General features: G+C 46.2%; 1 protein-coding gene across 1 annotated transcript in view; it reads left to right on the top strand.

Moving 5' to 3' along the window:
* Window positions 1-20,375, top strand: part of ITGA8 (integrin subunit alpha 8) — a 91,685-nt gene that overhangs the window by 33,772 nt on the left and 37,538 nt on the right. Inside the window, exons 14-20 of the mRNA XM_068156971.1 lie at window positions 9,202-9,247; window positions 11,837-11,944; window positions 14,209-14,264; window positions 14,588-14,742; window positions 16,315-16,452; window positions 17,516-17,583; window positions 18,494-18,641. Coding sequence (XP_068013072.1) covers window positions 9,202-9,247; window positions 11,837-11,944; window positions 14,209-14,264; window positions 14,588-14,742; window positions 16,315-16,452; window positions 17,516-17,583; window positions 18,494-18,641 — 719 coding nt within the window. The remainder of the gene's footprint in view (window positions 1-9,201; window positions 9,248-11,836; window positions 11,945-14,208; window positions 14,265-14,587; window positions 14,743-16,314; window positions 16,453-17,515; window positions 17,584-18,493; window positions 18,642-20,375) is intronic.

The raw sequence follows: 20,375 nt of genomic DNA, 5'->3' as shown, positions 1-20,375 counted from the left end.
AACTCATTTGTGAGATGTCTTGGAGCTGCCATGCTTCTCCTTGTTGGCTCCACTAAACATGCTGTGTGTAGAATGTCACATTGTGATGCCAGCTCGCTCTGTGGTAGAAGGTTTGCTTTTTTTGCATGAATTATTTATTTTGCCAGCCTCCTCCACCTTCTGCATTTACTGTCACCAGTTTTTCCTCCCATCTCTCATCTGAATGCCTGCCTGAGCAGTCCAGGGCACTAGTGTCAGAAAAGACCAGAGGAAAACCTTGCTGTCAGTCAGTCACCTCCTCCTCAATTCATAACAACTCAAAGTACCAAAACAGAGCTGTAAAAATAGCACAATCATGGCACAGCACTAGCACAGAAATAGAATGCCTTCCTATGGGAAAGAGGAAGGAAACAAGAAAGGAAATAATATGGGGAAGTGCAAGCACAAACACAGTAGGTGAGGTAGTGGGTAATCCTGCTGGTGTCAAAGAGCTTTCCTTCTTCACCTCCTGAGGAAATGCTGAGGGGCAGCACCAGTGAATCTGGGGCTTTTGGGCTCCCTTTTGCTTTATTCTGAGCTGCTTTCACTCCACTCACCAGTAAATCTGGGATTTTTAGGGCCCTTTTGCTCCATTCTGAGCCTGGAGCAGGGAGTAGAGCCTCATCTCAGGCACGTCTTTTGAGTGGTAGTTTATTTTCTTTTATTTATGGTGTTATTTGTCTTTTTCTCTTAGCATAGTTCCATTTTCATCAGAACAAAAGAAATCCACCAATCTGTTTAATGGGAAAGAAGGTTGTTTCTTTTGGCTTCTGGGCAGCCCTTCAAAGCTGGTCCCCATGGAGTGCTTGGAGCCTGTGATGATCTAGGTGATGGTGCCTCACTTCCAGCTGGTTCCTCTGCCTGTGTAGGGCTGAGGCATGGGGAGGCTGCGAGGTCTCCACCCTCACATCTCAGCAGCTGTTGAGGGACTCAGTGACTGATGGCAGCTGAGCAAAGGGTTTATAATGAGGGACTTACTCAACTCATGAAGCTTGCTTTCTTCTGGTGGCACATCCACCAGCAGACTGTGTTTTGTGGCCCAGGATGCTTTAACCAGGCTCTTTTAACAGTGTGGGTGGATCCAGAGCAGTGAATTCACTATTCAAAGATTGCTGATTAATTAGTTAATTGCTCAGATAAACAATGCACTGTTTGTTTCTGCTCCCTGCCTGTTTACACTCATCCTTATTAGCTTAAGAGAGTCACCCTGGGGTCAGTGCCACTGAAGCTACATCTTCAAGCTGTCTCACCTTGATCCAAACACAGCTGTTGGCCTGTTCTTGTGGTTATTCTTTTAGTCAAGCCTTTGCCAGCACAGGGAAGTGTACAAAAGACCTCTTCATTCCTTGTTAGTTTGGCCTCAGTGATGATCTTCAGAACAGCATGTAGCTGTACTCAGCACTGGTTAGGCCACACCCTGAGTCCTGTGTCCAGTTCTGGGCCCCTCAGTTTAGGAAAGATGTTGAGTTGCTGAAATGTGTCCTGAGACGGGCAACAAAGCTGGGGAGGGGTTTGGAGCACAAGCCCTAGGAGGAGAGGCTGAGAGAGCTGCGGTTGCTTAGGCTGGAGAAGAGGAGGCTCAGGGGAGACCTTATTGCTGTCTACAACTACCTGAAGGGAGGTTGTAGCCAGGTGGGGGTTGGTCTCTTCTCCCAGGCAACCAGCACCAGAACAAGAGGACACAGTCTCAAGCTGCACCAGGGAAGGTTTTGGCTGGATGTTAGGAAGAAGTTCTTCACAGAGTGATTGCCCATTGGAATGTGCTGCCCAGGGAGGTGGTGGAGTCACCATCACTGCAGGTGTTTAGGAAGAGACCTGATGGGGTGCTTGGTGCCATGGTTTAGTTGATTGGATGGTGTTAGATTATAGGTTGGACTCAATGATCTCGAAGGTCTTTTCCAACCTGGTCTATCCTATTCTAGTCTAGTCTAATGTAAACAAGGCACTTTAGAAACCTTTATAGAAGGAAAGAAATGTGATAATCAGACAAACTATGCTCAGAACTTTGGTAACCCAGTCTAATCATGTTAAAACTGGAGGATAATCTTATTGTTATACGAGTATTTGACAGCTCTGTCTGCCTAGGATGTTCACTCCAACAGCAGGAAGAAACCCCTCAAGTTTCTTTCAGAGAGGCAAGGGTTATTCAGCATTCATCTCTTCTTGAGAACAACAGGCGTTGTGCCAACAATACCACAAATTGTAATCTAGTGATGATTAAATGATGAAGCTGGGCCAGGAGATTTGTGGAAGACAAACAGTTTAAGTCAATGAGAAGCTGCATCTGCTCTGGTAGGAGAGGACTGCTGAGCGTGGGAGTCAGAGCAAGGGCCAACAAATGCATGGAAGCTGAAATGTTTCTACCAGCTAATTATGTTTTCAGGTGAATAATCAGGCAGAAATGTAGTGGCAAGCCAAGAATCTTAAATGTATTGACAAGCCACTATCTTAATTTGGTGGGGCATTTAATCTGTGGGATTTACAGCTATGCTTTTCTGAAATCCTGTGAGGTATTTAATGAATTCACAGCATGGTGCCCAGTGGAATGGAAGAATAAAGTCATCAACCCCAGTAATTGGGCATTTCCTGGAGTGATAGTGCATTAATTTCCCTTTTTGGTATTTATTTATGATTCTGCTTGTAGTAGTCACAGAATCACAGATAACAAAGAGGTGAATGATGATGTATTATGAAAAGAATTCCTTCAGGCAAAAGGGGACCATTGAAACTGTAGAATCATAGAAGGTTTAAGTTGGAAGGGACCCCAGAGATCATCTGCCCCAACCTCCCCACCATGGGCAGGGACACCTTGCAACTAGACTCAGCTGCTCAAGACCTCATCCAGCCTGGCCTTCAACACCCCCAGGGAGGAGGCAGCCACAGCCTCCCTGGACAGCCTATTCCAGAGTCTCACCACCCTCATACTGAAGAACTTCTCCCTCAGATATAGTCTAACCCTGCTCTGCCTCAGCTTCAAACCATTCCCCCTTGTCCTGTCTCTAGACACCCTCAGGAAAAGTACCTCTGCAGCCTTCCTGTAGGGTCTCTTCAGGAGCTGGCAGGCAGCTCTAAGGTTCCCCCCAGCATCTTCTCTTCTCCAGGCTGAGCAATCCCAGCTCCGTCAGCCTGTCCTCATAGCAGAAGTGCTATGAGGCACACAGAGTTGTGGCCTCCTCTGGACTCACTCCAACAGCTCTGTGTCCTTCTTGTGCTGGGGACACCAGAAGTGGAGGCAGGATTGGAGGTGGGTCTCAGCAGAGCAGAGTCCAGGGGCAGAATCCACTCTTTTGCCCTGCTGACCACACTCCTCTGGATGCAGCCCAGCACACAGCTGCCTCCTGGGCTGCATGAGGACACTGCTGGCTCATGGGGAGCTGCTCGCCAATCAGTGCACCCACATGAGTTAGCCTTAGATGTTATCTTGCCATGGTGGCTGAAAAACAGAGAAGGATCCAGGCAGCTGAGAATGGTGGGATTGGAAGAAAGTGACTTTGCCATGGGTGGTGATGGTTTGTTGTATTTAGCTGAAATTCTTGAGTCAAGTTGGCCGAGATGGACAATCCTGCAGCCTTCAAGCCTGAGTTAATGGCTATTTAAGGGAAATTTTCTTCTGGACTTTTCCTTCTGAGATTTGGGGGTGTAGTGCTCTCTGAAATCCTAGAAAACAAACAGAAATCTGGTCTTGGGCCTTTTTGGCACCTGATGTCCTGGAGGAAATAAACCCCAGGAAAGCTCACAAAGATATTTTTAGCAGAGTTTCCAACTATGCTGTTTCTCACTCTCTTTTATAACATTTCCATTAGTACCTGTACTCAGGACTCTAATTGTTTTCCAGTTCCTGACCATTCAGTGTAATTAAGGTGACAGACTGCATAAAGAGATGTTTAAAGCTGTCAGCACATCAGTCTGTGGCCATCAAGTCAACACTTTCCTGCCTGTCTCTTGATGGGGCTGCAGTGGGCAGGTGACTTGGCTGTCTGTTGTCTCACTTCTGGCTTTCTCACAACTGAAGTGTGTGCCAGTTAATGTAGGCCTTCAGTGACTCTTATTGGCCAAGAGGAGATCCTATGCCATGGCAACTTCCCTTTGGGATTGCTCAGCAGGCTCCAGAGAAGTGTGAGGTGCTGAGCGTGCCACATGTTCCTCCCTCCTCAATCCCTGGGGCTGCATTTCTCACAGGGTGCGGAGATGTTCATTAAAAGTACCAGAGGATCAAAGAATGCTCAGGTTAACACATTAATATGTCTTGCTGAGACTGGAGGTGGGATCTTCCTTCTTCATCCAGTTGGTTGAAGGCTCAGATCATGGCAAGTTTCTGCCCTTTATCCCATGGTGTTTCAGGTGTGCCACAGCCCCATGGCAGAGGGTGCAGGTGAACAGATCAGCTTACAGAAGCCAGTGTGCCTTTTCGTGCCATCTTCTCTTAACTTTTGATGATGATTTTCTCTCACTAAACAAATTTCCTTCATCAGACAACGTGTTGCAGGCCTTCCTTTCCAATCACAGTAAAATCTGAAAACAGTATTGGGAATGTTTAGCTTTGCACAGTGCCCCTTGACTTCAGATGAGACCGTGACAGACACTTGTTTCAGATCAAGCTCTGTAATCTCTACCAGTTGGGGGATTGTAGTGCTCAGGCCCTCAAGCTGTGTGGAAACGCAGCAGAAAGTTCCTTCAGAGTCATTCCATGCCTGTTATCTTAAGTTTCTGCAGTGTGGTTGTGACCCCACAGCTCATTTATTTCACAGCAGCAACGAGGCAGAAGCACACAGCTTAACCCTAACCCTAATCTTTACCCTACCCCCTACCCAACCTTAATCCTGGCTGCTGCCACCAGCCCCTCCTTGCAGATCTAGGAAAAAGTTCTCTTAGGAACAAGTTCTTTACAATGAAGGTGCTGCAACACTGCAGCAAGTTGCCCAGAGAGATACTTGAGGCTCCATCCCTGGAGATATTCAAGGTGAGGCTGGAGAAGGCTCTGAGCAAGCTGCTGGAGTGGAGGATGTCCCTGCTGAGTGCAGGGGGGGTGGATAACCTTAGGAGGTCCCTGCCAACCTGGGTGATGCTGTGATTCTCTCTCTGCTTCTCTGAAGGGTAGCAGCTGACAAAGCAGCTGCTCTGTGAGATGACATAGGCAAAGTGGTCATTCACTTACATCTGTGAGGTCCCTTGTCCTCCTGAAAACATGCAGCGTGGGAGAGAGAGTGAAGAAGACTTTGTGATTCTGGCAATTCTTTCTTGTTCTCTTTTTATGGATACAGATTTTAATCTTGGCTTGAAAGGAGCCCCCTCACAAATGCAAAGGAGCAAAGGTTTTTGTTTGCCTCCTCCAGGCCCTGTTGAGGAGGGCTGTAAGTAGTTAAGCAGCCTTTTTCTGCTATGTCATTCCAAATTGCTTGTGAAACACTTTTTTTTTTTCAGCTAGTGACCTCTGCATCGATGTCATGGTGTGTGGAGCATTAAAAAGCAATGAATAAAGACAACTTCTCTCTATTTTAGGAGAGGAGAGTTGCCAAACTCCAGATAATTCAGACAGCTCATGCTTTTCTTTTTCTTCTTTTTTTTCCCCACTGAAATGATTAATAATTTCTCTTCTGGAGAGCACACAACAAATTAAAACCTTCTGCTTATAAAAGTGCTCTGATTGGATGGATATGCAATTCTCAGGGATCTGTATCAATGTCAGAAAGGTCTTTTTCCCCTATGATGGACATAGGGATTGGACTCCATGGGGCAGTGAAAGAGAGAACAAAACTGGAGCTCTGTAACAGAAGCAAAGCAAAATCCCTAATGGATCTTCCACTGAACACTCTGCTGGAATAGACTAATGGCCTGGTCCTTCCATTAGATCACAGATGTCACTGCTGGGTAGAAGTATGTTTTGGTGTCTGCATACTCCTCCTTAAGTCTTCTTTTCCTCCTGGGTGGTTTCACTCATTCAAGCTCTTTAGGCCAAGGCTTAGACCAGAGAATAGAGGAGACATCCCGGAAAAGGTAAGGGCTTCCAGAGGAGAGCAGGATGACCACAGTCCTGGCTGCATTTAGAGTATGCTCAAACAGGGCCTTTGTGATGGTGGCACAATTTAATGTCCTCATCTTTATGCTCTGTCTCCAAACCTGGTTGAGTTGTCAGCATGGAAAGGCTGCTCATGGAAAACCAATCTTTCAGTAGCTGCTATAGACCCATTACCCTTTGCCTTCAAATAAGCCAGACTCTGTCCTAGAGAAACCAGGATTTATCTGCTAGGCAGATGTACAAAATCCACTTTTCAGAGGGTGCTGAGACTGTGTGGACCTGTGTCCACAGAGCTGTGGGTGCTGGAACAAAGGATCCATTCCTGCTAGTGAGGCTGTGTCTCACAGACTCATTCTTTCTACCTTCAGATTGGCTACATTTTATTAGGTATGCTCAAGTGATCATAGAATCCTCGAATGGTTTGGGTCAGAAGGGACCTCCAAAGGTCATCTAGTCCAAGCCGTCCCCTGCACTCAGCAGGGACATCCTCCACTAGAGAAGGTTGCTCAGAGCCTTCTCCAGCCTCACCTTGAATATCTCTACAGATGGGGCCTCAACTGCCTCCCTGGGCAACCTGTTGCAGTGTTGCAGCACCCTCATGGTGTACAACTTGTTCCTAACATCCAGTCCAAATCTGCTCTGCTCTCATTTCAGACCACTGCCCCTCGTCCTGTCCCTGCAGGCCTTTGCAAACAGTCCCTCTGCAGCCTTGTTGTAGCCCCTTCAGGTACTGGCAGGCTGCTGTTAGGTGTCCCTGGAGCCTTCTCTTCTGCAGGCTGAACAACCCCAGCTCCCTCAGCCTGTCCTCATAGCACAGGTGTTCCAGCCCCTTGACCATTTTCATGGCCCCCATGGTCCATGGCCTTCCTGTGTTGAGGCCTTCAGAGCTGGACACCACAGCACTCCAGGTGAGGTTGTTCAAGCTTCTCATTGTGCTGATGAGGACCTAGAGTGCTCTAATTTTAGTGGAAGATCAGACTATGAAATTATCCCATGACCAAGCTCTGGAGAGATCTTGGAGATCTACCTGGTTTGCCCCTGCCATAGCATAACACTGTACTGAAACCTGAGTTGCCAAGTCAAGCATGAATGAGTTCCTAGCCTGAGTTTGGTCTGCTGCAGAATTCACAGAGCATCCAGTTGGGAGCAACAGAACAGAAACCCCTTCTTTCTTGGCTTTCACTAACTGATCATAAAAGAATGCTTCATTTTCCTTTAAAAAGCAAACAAAAAATCCCCAACCCCCAAAATAAATAACACTCCCCCCCCAAAAAAAAAAACCAACAACCAACCAACCAAACCACAACCCAACCCAAGCAGATTAAATTCTTTGGGGTTAATGTGGGAGCTGCTATCAGGGAGCTGTGGGGGGAAGTTCTGCCGTGGGTGCTGTGCTGTGGCTCTGCCTCAATCAGTTGTTTGCTTAAGAGGAAAATATTTTTAGGTTTTGGTAGTGTGTGCAAGTTGTCTATAAAAGGTGCTAATGAAAAGGCCTCAGAAATGTCCCAAAAAGGAGACAGAACCAACACTCATTTTCTTCTGCTATTTAAAGTGTTCCCAACCCTGAAGCACATTTCTCTAAGGCCAATGGAAGTGGAAAAATGTAAATGTTGTACAGAAAGAGCCTCAGAACCATAAACTGTTGCTGCCTGCTCCTCTGAGGCCATCACTGGGTGGAATTCATTGTAGGACAGGCTGTTGCCCACGGGGAGCGGTTGTTTAAACTGGTGAAGTGCTGGGGCTGGGAAGGCGCTGCCAGGCTTGGCCCCAGCTGGCCAGCAGCAGAGCTTTGTGTCTGCAGCCTGCTGCAGGGCTCCTTCACCTGGCCTGTGCCCAGGCTGTGGGCAGCAGGTCCTCACCTGCTTGCTTGCTCCCCTGAGTGCTGTTTTCAGCAGCTCACAGATAACTCTGACTGTGAGTCCCCACCGTTGCCAGCTCTGCTGGCCTGGACCTGTCTAAACCACCTCGTGTGGCAGCAGCAGTGGAATGAAAGGAGTGCCCAGGGGACACCAGGGCTTTGGTGATGGAACAAAGCTCTTCTGAACCATGCTGCAGCTGGAGAGCCAGCAGGAACTGTGACCCCTTCTCCCCACTGCTTGGCTCCAGCACTCCTCCAGCAGGCTGGAGTGGTCCAGCAAGACAGTCCAGGGGTGCCAGCATCTTGGCCTGGATCAGCAAAGGTGTGGCCAGCAGGATCAGGAAAATGATTGTGCCCCTGGACTGGGTACTTCTGAGGCCACACCTTGAGCCCTGGGTTAATTTTTGGGCCACTCACTCCAAGAAGAGCATGTTCATAGAAGAGAAAGGAAGCTGGTGAAGGGTCTGGAGAACAGTGCTGGTGAGAAGCAGCTGAGGGCACTGGGGTTAGTCGGTCTGCAGAAAAAGAGGCTGAGGGGAGACCTTCTGGCTCTCTACAACTCCCTAAAAGGAAGTTGCAGTGAGGTGGGGGCTGGTCTCTTATCTCTAGTATCAGGTGATGGAACAAGAAGAAATAGCCTGAAATTGTGCCAGGGGAGATTTGGGTTGGAAAAATGTCTTTACTGCAAAGAGTGGTCAGGGATTGGAGCAGGCTGCCCAGGGAGGTGGTGGATTCTCCATCCATGGAGGTATCCAAGAAATGTGTGGCCATGGCACTTGGGGACATGGTTTGATGGCAGTGGTGGTGTTGGGTTGATGGCCGGACTGGATGATCTGCAGAGAGCAGGAGGGGAAGGATGGTCAGGGAGAACACCATAGATCTTCAAGATACCTGTATGAGTGTGACAACAAAGTGGTTTGCATCTCTTTGTGTGAATGTTGATTAATGGCAAATGAAGTTCTGGATAAAATGTGTAGGGGGTGATGGAATCCTTGCTCCCTTTGAACACAGAGGAGTGGGATTGCGCTGTAGGTGACCTGGTGGTAAGCAGATTGCCACTTCCTAGACACAGCCAAGACCTTTCTGAGGCCATCTCTGGCAGTGTGAACTATTTCAGCTACGCCTTTGGAAAGATTCCTGAGGAATGAGGACATTTGTTTGGTGTCACTGCATTCTTGTTAGAAATAATCTGACTTTGTTTGGTGTCAACTTTTATTAGAAATCATTTTTATTGAGGGTGAAAACAAAATAGCAAAATTCAGTATGAGAAGCTGCTGTGTAGTTTTCTGAAGCTGTTTTCTTTTTGCAGATTTAATTGTAGGTGCCTTTGGAGCTGGCAAAGCAGTTGTCTACAGGTAGGTGGTAAATACAATGGATTTTTTTTTGTTTTATGGCTTTGGTGAGAGATCTCCAAAGAAAGAAATCCCAAATCCCTGTGTTTCCCTGTTGCAGTGTGTAAAAGTTGCTCATTAGGGATGATAAATCAAGCACCTTGTGAGAAACCATGCTCAGAACTTGAATTTTTAATGCCAATTTCCATACTTGGTCTTAGCTGAGGAAGGTTGTGGAATGTTGAAGTCCTCAGTTCATTTTAAATCAGAAATTCAGAAAGCAGAACATTGAAAAGTAGTGCCCCCCCCCCCCCCCCCCCCTTTTTTTTTTCCTGGGGGAAATGGTGCTAGTAAGAAATTTTCAAGTAACTGATTCTTTGGAGGTCACCTCCATGGAGATGGGAACTGTTACTTGTAAATAAAGAGTGGTGCTTTGAGCCTCGGTGTAGAAAGCGTGCAAGATTCCAGTTTAGAGAGCTGCTGGTGGCTTTGGATCGTCCCTAATGGCTGGTTAGAGGTCTACATTCAAACTGCCAAGTACACAAACAAACATCTCCTGCTGCTGCCTCAGTCCAGCCATGCCAACATTTCTTTGCCCAGGGAGGTGGTTGAGGCTCCATCCCTGGAGGTATTCATACCTCCATCCCTGGAGGTATTCAAGGTGAGGTTTGACAGGGCTCTGAGCAACCTGATCCAGTTGAGGTTGTCCCTGCTGACTGCAGAAGGGGTTGGACTGGATGACCTTTGGAGGTCCCTTCCAGCCCAGCCCATTCTATATTCTATCATTTCAGTATTCAGCACCTGTTGGTGCAGCAGTACAGTCGTATCCCTTTATTCCTGCCTCTCCTCATTGTGCTCCCAGAAGCACCTGGCTGAGAGAAGGCATCTTCTGAGTGTTTGTCCAAGCTGAAGAATTGTGTAAAACAGGAATCTTGGGTCATTTTAGCTTCACTTGGCAGGGGTGTGTGTGTGTGTGTGTGTGTGCAGTGAGCAGACCTGATTTTCCCTGTGGAAGAGCGTAATGGGTTGGGGCAGACGCCCCTCCCCACCATGGGCAGAAATAACGACTCAAGCGGACTGCAAAAGTGATGGAAAGTTTAAATAGAAAAACAATAAAAAACAACACTGAAAGTTTTATGGAGAACCACAAGCACTGTGACAAAAGAGAGAGATCCCAGAACACACCCACAAATGTCCCATCCCCACTTGGGGGTACACCCAAACCCCCCCCGGGCTCTTTCTTCCCCCCCCCAACCCAGCCTTGGGCCTGGGCAGGCCCATGGGAGGCAGCTCACGCCATTTTACCTAGGCAGCAGCTGGGGACGAAAGAGGAAGTGAAGACCCTGTGCTGATCTATTATAGGGGAGCAGGGCGTTATGGGAATAGAATACCTGGTTTCCTGTGACCACCCCCTGGGCTGGGCCCACTCCTTGGGACCTCCCAGGTGTGGTCTGTGCAGTGGCATCTGGGCCAGCACCCAGCCTAAACCGCCACAAAGAGCCACACACACTTTGCAGTGCACCACTTTGCAGTGGCGTGAAAGACACGTTGGAGAGCCAGGACCAGTGTCTTTTAGCAATTAAAAATGGGTTCTTTTTAATGTAAGAAAGGGAATAGCAGCAGGCTGTTTCCTGGCAAGAGCCTGTCACACATGCAGCTTGGAGAAAGGGAATTTTATTGACTGAAATTTGCTAGTAAAAAAAAAAAGAAAAGGTTTTCCCTGTTGAACAGAAATGAAGGAAATAATTTTAGTTCTTTTGTAGTGCCTTGCTGAGGTAATGTAGAGAAGGAAATATAAAAGCTCAGGAAAGTAATTTTGTATTAATCTGTTTTGGCCAGGATGGTGCAAGTTGCTGTAAAATAGCATTACTGTCCTAACCCCATCCCCACCCCCCCAGAATTTAGACCCCTTCTTGTTTTCTTTTCCCTTTTAAATTGCTTTTGGCTATAGATGGTGTCACTAGCTCCTAACAGGTTGTTATTCAGAAGGGTGCTTCCCATCATCACAACTGTATATTCTCATGCCCAGCAGAACTTTGTGATGCTGATTCCTTGGTCCCAAAGTCAGTTTTCTCAAGGCACTCCAGTTCACTTTGGCTGCAGATATTCTACATCAACTTCTATTTTAACCAAATAATGTTGATTTTGTAAAGAATCCTAAGAGACAGCAAGCCTGAATATGTCATTGTTCATGGAGACAGTATAAAACCAATCCAACACCATAAAATCCTGGCCAAGGGACTACTGTAAATCCCTAAAGGCAGGCTGTGTCCCTTTGTGAGAGCCCAGTGTGATGACATGTGTCTGATGTGCCAGGACAAGCCTGTTGGTTAATGACAGGGAACAGCTTCAGTGATGCTCTTAACCTGCGGGGTTTTGGTGAAGAACTTTCACACTGTCAAACAAGGAGGTACCCCAGCTGCTGACAAAACCCCCCACAAGTTCCTTTTCTGCAGGAGCAGCATTGGAAAAGTGTTTCCCCCCAAGCAACTCTCCTTCCAGCTTCTTGGTGGTCATCTCAGTTAAGTGTTTTCTCTGCTGCAGCTTAGTCCTGATGTGATTCTGTGTGATGTGCTCTTTCTGTGTACAGTCAACCTCATTTCTGTCTCTCAGAGCCAGACCTGTTGTGACAGTGAATGCTCAGCTCATTCTGAACCCCATGATTGTGAATCCAGACAATAAAACTTGTCAGCTCCCTGGCTCTCAGCTTTTGGTGGCCTGGTAAGTTCATGATTAGACAAAAAAAAAAAATAAAATAGCCTCATTCTTTTTCTCAAATAACTTTCTAAATTTTCTTGCAGCTTGTTCTTGAACATGTTCTGAGTTCAGAAGAAATGTTCAAACACGCTATGGGCACAGCACAAAAAAGTCTGTATAAGCAGAGTTCTTTTTGATATCAGCCAGGACTTCACAGAACTTTACTGTATTTTACTTTACTGTGTGTCTCAGTGAGGGTGGGGAGACACTGGAACAGATTGCCCAGGAAGGTTGTGGATGTCCCCTCCCTGGAGGTGTTCAAGGGCAAACTGGATGGAGCCTTGAGCAAGTTGGGCTGGTGGGAGGTGTCCCTGCCCATGGCAGGGTTTGGGACTGGATGATCTTGAAGGTCCCTTCCAACCCAAATTGAGTCTGATACAGGGAGTCTTCTGCACAGGAGGATGCTGTGTCTCCTAGGATGCAAATTCATCTGCAGTGTTTGAGTGAGTGAAACATGAAACAGCTAAGGCAGACAAAACACAGAAACCCTGATCTGTCAAAACACAAATCTGCCCTCACAGCAGAGGTGTTCCAGTCCCCTGACCATTTTCGTGGCCCTCCTCTGGACACAGTCCGTCATAGTGGTCCTACACCCTGTGTAGAACACTTCCAGAATGGTATGGAAGGCACTTGGTAGAACTCTGCAGTCTCAGAACTTAATAAAGCTTTGGGCTTTCTGGCTGAGCATCCTGATTTTTTGATTCAAGCACCTTTTGTTTGAATAGTTGATGAAGCACTGAATACCTCCCCATTGTGCTGCAGCATCTTCACTGGGCCAGAGTAGGGCTTTTCAGAACTTCTGGCTTTAAGACTGGTTAAGAATGCTCCATGCTGTAATGGAGAAGTTCTCAAAGCCAGGACAGTCACCTAACAGATGAGAGGTGGCTTTCTGCAGAAGAGAAAGGAATAAAAACCTCTCTCAGGAAGTATTTCTGCTGTGAGATACTGTCTTAAAAAGGGAGAAACCCCAAAAGTATACTCCTTTAACACGGATTTTTTTCATTACTTTTCATTTTTGTGTTCCGGTGAGCCAGAAGATGTTTGGTTCCTATTTACCAGAGTTTTAACAGGAGCATAATTTAATTTCTGTCTGCTTTATTCTAAAATACTCATCCCTAAGGATTCAGTTGGCATGACAAAACAACTGAAGAGCAGCTGCTATTTTCCAGGCCATCATTTTTCTCCTTCGTTGATATAAGCTCATATTGAGCATATGAAAGCAATTATCAGGGAAACTCCAACAGGCCCAGAACTCCTCAGTCCCCTGGGCTGGGTTTCTGTGTCTCTTTGCCAGCTGTGCAGCTTGTCTGAGATGTCTGCTGACTGACACTGCAAAATGAGAGGAAACCTCCTACCAGAAAAGTTTCAGGAGTTGTGTGTGCATGAATAATGTAGATTATTCAACATTCTCAACTGCTAAAAAAATATTATTTCTGCCATTATATAAATTGGAATGCTGAAGCATAGAGGAAACATGCACAAAATGTAATTTTTATGCACAGTCCTGAGAGAATTGCCATGAACAATAGGCTGCATCAAAAGTAGTGTGGCCAGCAGATGGAGAGAGGGAATTCTGCCCCTCTGCTCAGCACTGCTGAGACTTCACCTGCAGTGCTGTGTCTAGCTCTGGAGCCCTCAACTCAGGAAGGACATGGACCTAATGGAGCAGGTCCAGAGGAGGGCCACAAAAACAATCAGGGGTCTGGAAAACCCCTGCCCTGGGACAGGCTGAGGGAGCTGGGGTTCAGCCTGCAGAAGAGAAGGCTCCAGGGAAACCTAATAGCAGCCTGCCAGTACCTGAAGGGACTACAAGAAGGCTGCAGAGGGACTGTTTGCAAAGGCCTGCAGGGACAGGACAAGGGACAATGGTTTGAAATGAGATGAGAGCAGAGCAGATTGAGATTGGATGTGAGGAACAAGTTCTGCACCATGAGGGTGTTGAACACTGCAACAGGTTGCCCAGGGAGGTGGCTGAGGCCCCATGCCTGGAGATATTCAAGGTGAGGCTGGCCAAGTCTCTGAGCAACCTTCTCTAGTGGAGGATGTCCCTGCTGCGTGCAGGGCACTTGGATTAGATGACCTTTGGAGGTCCCTTCCAACCCAAACCATTCTGTGATTCTAGCTCTTTAAGGAAAAAAAGAGAAAACTCAGAGGTATGTCTTGGGAACTGCTGCTTGCCAGGTCGGTTCTCTTCCTGCTGATAATGGCTTCTGCTTCTTTCTCTGCAGCTTTAGTGTGAGAGTCTGTGCAGACTTTGAAGGTCAAAGCATCTCAGATGAAATAGGTAAGAAGGGTCCTGAGCTCTTGTCATTTACTCTGGCCCACTCAATTTCAGATATACTTTTTTCTTGCCCCTTGAAAGACAATGGAAATGAGATCCTGCTAAACCAAGAAAATGCAGTTAAGAAGAGATAGAAGTGCAACACAAAGCTTGTATTATCCACTGGAAGGATTTCTGAATCAGTTTAAGCCATTCCTACAGAGTGTGCCCTGTTGAGGAATGTTTGGGGGGGCTTTAAATAACAAAAAAAAATGCTTAAAGAACTGTTGATTGTTTTTCCTTTCCATACTAAATAGCTAAATGTTTGGTTTACCTGTTTCCTTTAGTGCTGAAAGGGGAACTGCAATTAGATTCACTGAAACAGAAAGGAGCTGTTAAAAGGACCCTTTTCTTTGATTACCATCAGTCACATCAGTACTTCTCCATTGCAATAAAAAGACAGAAGCAGCTCCACTGCCAGGACTTTCTTGTTTATCTCAGAGTAAGTTGCTTTAAATGTTTCAGATGTGGTCATGATCAGTTGAGTAGTATCAGGAGTTTAAAGGTAATAATAGCAATAATAAGAGGAGCCACTGGAGAATGAAGAACAGTTTCTTTTGGACATGGTCATGATCAGTTGAGGAGTATCAGGGATTTAAAGGTAATAGTAATAATAATAGTAATAATAACAATAGGAGCCACTGGAGAAGCCAGAACAATTTCTTTTGGACATAGTCATTGTCATTTGAGTAGCATCAGGGATTTAAAGGTAATAATAATAAATAATAAAAGGAGCCACTGGAGAAGCAAGAACAGTTTCCTTTGGACATGGACATGGTCATTTGAGTAGTATCAGGGATTTAAAGGTAGTAATAATAATAATAGTAATAATAATAATAATAATAGGAGACACTGCAGAAGCAAGAACAATTTCTTTTGGACATGGTCATTGTCATTTGAGTAGTATCAGGGATTTAAAGGTAATAATAAAAGGAGACACTGCAGAAGCAAGGCCAGTTTCCATTGTTCTTAGATCCCAAATGACAGCAATGTGGCATAAGGAAGGCCACATCTGGGTGTCCAGACAATTCTTCTACCTGGGTAACATTCCCTCTCAAGATCTTTGGCTCCTCTTTTGCTGGTGTAAGTATAGAGCGAGGGCTTCCTTTGAAGAGTGTGCAGTTCCTCTTGTGTACCAATACACCAGTGCTCTTCTGGAAATTCTGGTCAGATGCTGCATGTCTTGATCCAGCAATGCAGGATTGCTCTCCCTGTTGCAGCAGTCACAGTGGGACAACCAGCTAAACACATCACGTGTCCTGCCCAGTCAGCTCCAACAGATATTCTAAAGCAATGGCAGCCTAAAATTCACATACTGAAAAACTATTTGAAAGAGGGGTTTGGAAAAGTTAAAAGTGTGGAAGTGAATTTATGAAGGAGAAAGGGTCATTAGTTACTCACCAGCAGCTGGAATTACCTCATGAATTGGAAATGTAAATGTCCTAGAAATGTAGTGGGAGTTGAAATGGAGAAGTCTCAAGCAGCATGTAAGGAAGTATCTAGGCAATAAAGGTGATGGAGCTTTCCCATTGCTAATCCCTCTAAATCCTTGAGTGTGGAACAAACCAATAATATTACCTCCACACATCCACACAGGCCCTGGCTCCCTTCTGAAAGGAAGCTGAGCAGCAGCTGGTAGGAGTTGGTTCTGTATCTCTTAAAGAGCTTTATTTGAGGCTAATGCTTTGAAAAAATTCTATGGGTTAACGGCCTTGGTGGTCTTAGGTTGATGGTTGGACTCCATGATCTTAGAGGTCTTTTCTAACCAAAGCAGTTCTCTGAGTCTGCTCAGCTCAGCCAGCTTCTTCCAGATGTGTTCTGGGTATTCCAGGTCCTGGTGGGATGCTTTGCTTTCCTAGGGACACTCCATGCAGCCAGAATTTGATGGCAGCTGTCAGAGAGCCCCATCTTTACTGTCAGCAAAGACTAAAGTCTGACTCTGTTGCCATCCCATGCTGAATGTGAAATGATGACCTAAACCCACTGGGTTTTGTTATGTGATTATCACTTACAGGATGAAACAGAATTTAGAGATAAATTATCTCCCATCAATATAAACTTGAACTACAGTTTGGATGAATCCAGGTTTGAAGACAGCTCCACTGTGAAGCCAATACTCAACTATTACCAGAAGAGCTCGGTGACAGAACAGGTCTGGATGCTGCATGCCACGTGTTCTGTGTGTGAATGTGAAAGCATCTTACAAACACTCCATGTGTCATCTTCTGTGAAACAGGGCAGCAGGCCTGGAAACTGCACAACAAGGATTGAATTCACTCAAAATGTAAATTGCACAGCAATCTAGACCAGGGCAGGCCTCCAAAGCATTTCCAAAGCTTTGTTGTGATCATAATTCTGATGGCAGTCTAGGGGTGACCAAAGTTTGTGTGGGCAAGTGTGTGAAGGATGATGCTGTGTTGCTAGGGGTGTCACTGACAGTCTAGATAGACTCAAACTACTCCTGTGGAAAGCAATTTATAGCAAGGATAAAGCAATGTAACCTAGGCTGCATCAAAAGCAGAGTGGCCAGCAGATGGAGAGAGGGGATTCTGCCCCTCTTCTCTGCACTGCTGAGACCTCACCTGCAGTGCTGTGTCCAGCTCGGGAGCCCTCAACACAGGAAGGACATGGACCTGATGGAACAGGTCCAGAGGAGGGCCACAAAAATGATCAGAGGTCTGGAACACCTCTGCTATGAGGACAGGCTGAGGGAGCTGGGATTGTTCAGCCTGCAGAAGAGAAGGCTCCAGGCAGACCTAATAGCCTGCCAGTACCTGAAGGGACTACAAGAAGGCTGCAGAGGGACTGTTTGCAAAGGCCTGCAGGGACAGGACAAGGGACAGTGGTTTGAAATGAGAGCAGATTTAGATTGAGATTGGATGTGAGGAACAAGTTCTGCACCATGAGGGTGTTGAACACTGCAACAGGTTGCCCAGAGAGGTGGCTGAGGCCCCATGCCTGGAGATCTTCAAGGTGAGGCTGGAGAAGCAAGGTGCTTTAGTGGAGGATGCACCTCCTAAGGGCAGGGGGACTTGGATTAGATGACGATGACCTCTGGAGGTCCCTTCCAACCCAAACCATTCTAGGACTAATTCACTAGGTCAGTGCTGGTGTTATTTAAGATATTTGGGTTAGGGATATTTAATGGGATGATCTGGACTTGGAGGAGGCATGGCCTAACTGCCTGCTAATTGTTTTGTTGTGCACCAACACAGGCTTACATTCTGGTTGACTGTGGAGAAGACAACCTGTGCATTCCTGACCTGCATCTTTCTGCCATGCCGTGAGTTAAATACAGTAACTGATGCTGTGTGCAACAAACCCTGGACACTGGAAACTGTTTTAACTAAATGGAGGCTGTAGAACACAGCTCTGCTGCTTGCTCATTCTGACTTGATTTCCAGAGTTTAATTTCTGCATCCATTTCATCTAGAAAAGCGAGGAATGGAGACTTGGGAATGTACCTGTGCCAGGCACATTCGTGGTTGTCATAGAAAACAGAGTCTACAGGCAGCTGTTAGGAGTGATTCTGGCTTGCTGTGTGTCAAGTGTTGTTCAAAGGAGATTTCAGATTTGATCACTTTAGTATGCCAGTGACTTTGAATGACTCTCCTGAACTCAGGATACTGTGAGGGAAATGCGAGTCTCACATGAGAAGGATTTCAAAACATGGCAACAAGTTCTCCTGCCAAGCAGGACAGGTGGTGAACCTGTGGCAGTCATCTGCCTCTGAGCCATCAAAACCAGTGCATAGCTATGACTGGAAAGGGCACAGGGCTACTGCAGGCCTCAGGAGATCCTCTGTCATTGTTATTTCCCCCTCATACCTGTTGTAAAATTGGAGTCCCACCACCTTTGTGCCCTGCAAGAAACATTGCTGTTGGGACCCCTGTGGTAAGGAATTCCTCCACCAGGTATTTCTTTCTGGTTAGAAAGAAGTCAGGCTCAATAACTTCTAAGTTCCATGGGAGTCCACTTTGATTGTCCATAGTGGTGCTTCCTCTTGACCTCTCCCCTTCCCAGGTGGTGCCATAGTTTGCCACAGGGTAATTTTTAATGGGAAATGTTTTATTCTGTGTTCACAGAATATTTTCCAGAACACATGCTGAGGGAGCAAAACATCCTGCTGTATTCACACAAAAATCCTCACTCTGCCAAGTTTTAGGTCCTGACAAGTTGTATCTTCTATACAGAGACAAAGATCAGCTCATAATTGGAGAAGAGAACTATGTCATGCTCATCATAAACCCAAGGAATGATGGGGAAGGAGCCTATGAAGCTGAGCTGCACATAAGGATCCCACCTGAAGCAGATTACACTGGGGTTGAGCGCAACAGCAAGGTAGGTGAAGACCTAAGTATTAGCTCTAAGAAAGCAGAGGGCTGAGCAGCCTTAACTTGCACAGGCAATACCAGCTGAAAACAGCAGGAAGGTGCCTTTTAGGAAGGGAGATTCCATCCACTCTCAGCTCTCCTTACACACACAGCCCAGGCTAAAGATTCAGCCTTTCTCCAGAAGGTGAAAGGATGATCTGGTCAGAGCCAGCTCAAGCCCAGCTCCTTGCTGTTAGCTTAGTTACAATACCTCACAAATGCTGTCACATTTCTCCTGGGGCTAGAGTCCTGCACAGCATCCAGGTTATGAACCAGTAAACCTTACCAGTAGCATGGAGTGATTCCAGCTCTGAATGCTTCCAACTTTGGGTCCCTTTGTATGAGCTCTCCCTGAGCCCTGCCGATCCCCCAGACACTTGCACGCTGCTGTCTCCTCCTCCCTGCACACAACTGTTTTACCATCATTAAGGTGTGCTAGCCTCTGATACCCTAATGGCTGAACATCAGCTGCAGTATAAAGTTGACAGAGTTGATTTCCTTTTGCCATCAAAGACTTTGCCTTACAGATAGGCCAGAAAAGCATTTGCAGTGTGAGATGTGCTGCTATAGACAGAGGGACTGACGCTGACTGACGTCCTGCTGAGCTGCCCTGAGCATGCAGTGTTTGTTTGTTGAGAGCAGAGCTGAAACACTGCCCAGCAAACAAGCAGGGTGTCCTTGTGTTCTCTGCTGGACAGCAAGATTGAGTCACCTCAGCTGCACATCCATCACCCAAAGTGCTGCAACATGAGCTGGCTTGTTTCTGGCAGCGCCTGGAATGTCCAGAAGGGCCTCAGGGGTGAGAGTGGGAGAAAGCAAGTTCATTTCCTTTCTGAAGGCAAATGGCTTTTTCAGGAAGTTGAAAGTAACTTACAAGGTATTTCCTTATTCTCCTTCTGCACTGGCTTTATTAATGGGCTTTGAACCCAGCCTGGGAAAATGACAAGAATTGATGATGTCACTGAAGATTAGAATATGAAAATTCTCTGCTACCTCATTCTCAGAAGCATCTTTTACACATAACAAATAAGTAATGGCACCAGCCTCTTTCTTTTTGTTCTCATAGCATAGCCTCTTTTATTTTCAGCCTGGGATCTACAAAACTGCAATTCTTTAACCTACACATGGGTCTGGTTTTCCTTAGCTGCTCTTCAGGAGCCTTTGGCTGTCCTTTTGCCCATTGCCAAGGATGTCAGTGGAGGATCTAGTTCCAAACACCACAGCACACATCAGCACCTATCTGTCCTTTGAACTGGGCAGAAATCCCTCAGGGCTTTGCAGTATTGCAGGAAAAGTTGAATTTTGTAGTGCCAGCAGGGTAGATTCATGGGGAAAGGAAGAGAAAAGGGGGTGAAAGATTCTGGTGCTTTGGAAGAGTAAGGAGAAGCTGGAATTGGTTGGGAAAGAGTGTTAATGTTGGTTTTCTTCTGAAAACAAGAGGGATTTAAGGGGATGGTCTCTGTGGTCCCTTCTAACCTGGGCTATTGTCTGATTCTCTGAGAAGCCCAGGAAATGTAATGCAACTTTTCCATCTTCTTCAGATTTTCTAGAAGATAAAACACATTTTTGGCAAACACAGTTCAGAATCCTTCTGGATTTATAGGAAAATTGCTTTAGTTTTGCCAACATTTACTGAGCTCAGTACCTCAGATAATTATTTCATATTCTCTTAGGAAGAGAGATGATGTTCATACTAACTCCA

This window comes from Melanerpes formicivorus, unplaced genomic scaffold (assembly GCF_026170545.1).
Source record: "Melanerpes formicivorus ecotype bairdi unplaced genomic scaffold, bMelFor1.0.p_v2 SCAF_35, whole genome shotgun sequence".
NCBI lineage: Eukaryota > Metazoa > Chordata > Aves > Piciformes > Picidae > Melanerpes > Melanerpes formicivorus.
The sequence above is the reverse complement of the archived record's forward strand: the minus strand, read 5'-3'. Positions and strand labels throughout refer to the sequence as shown.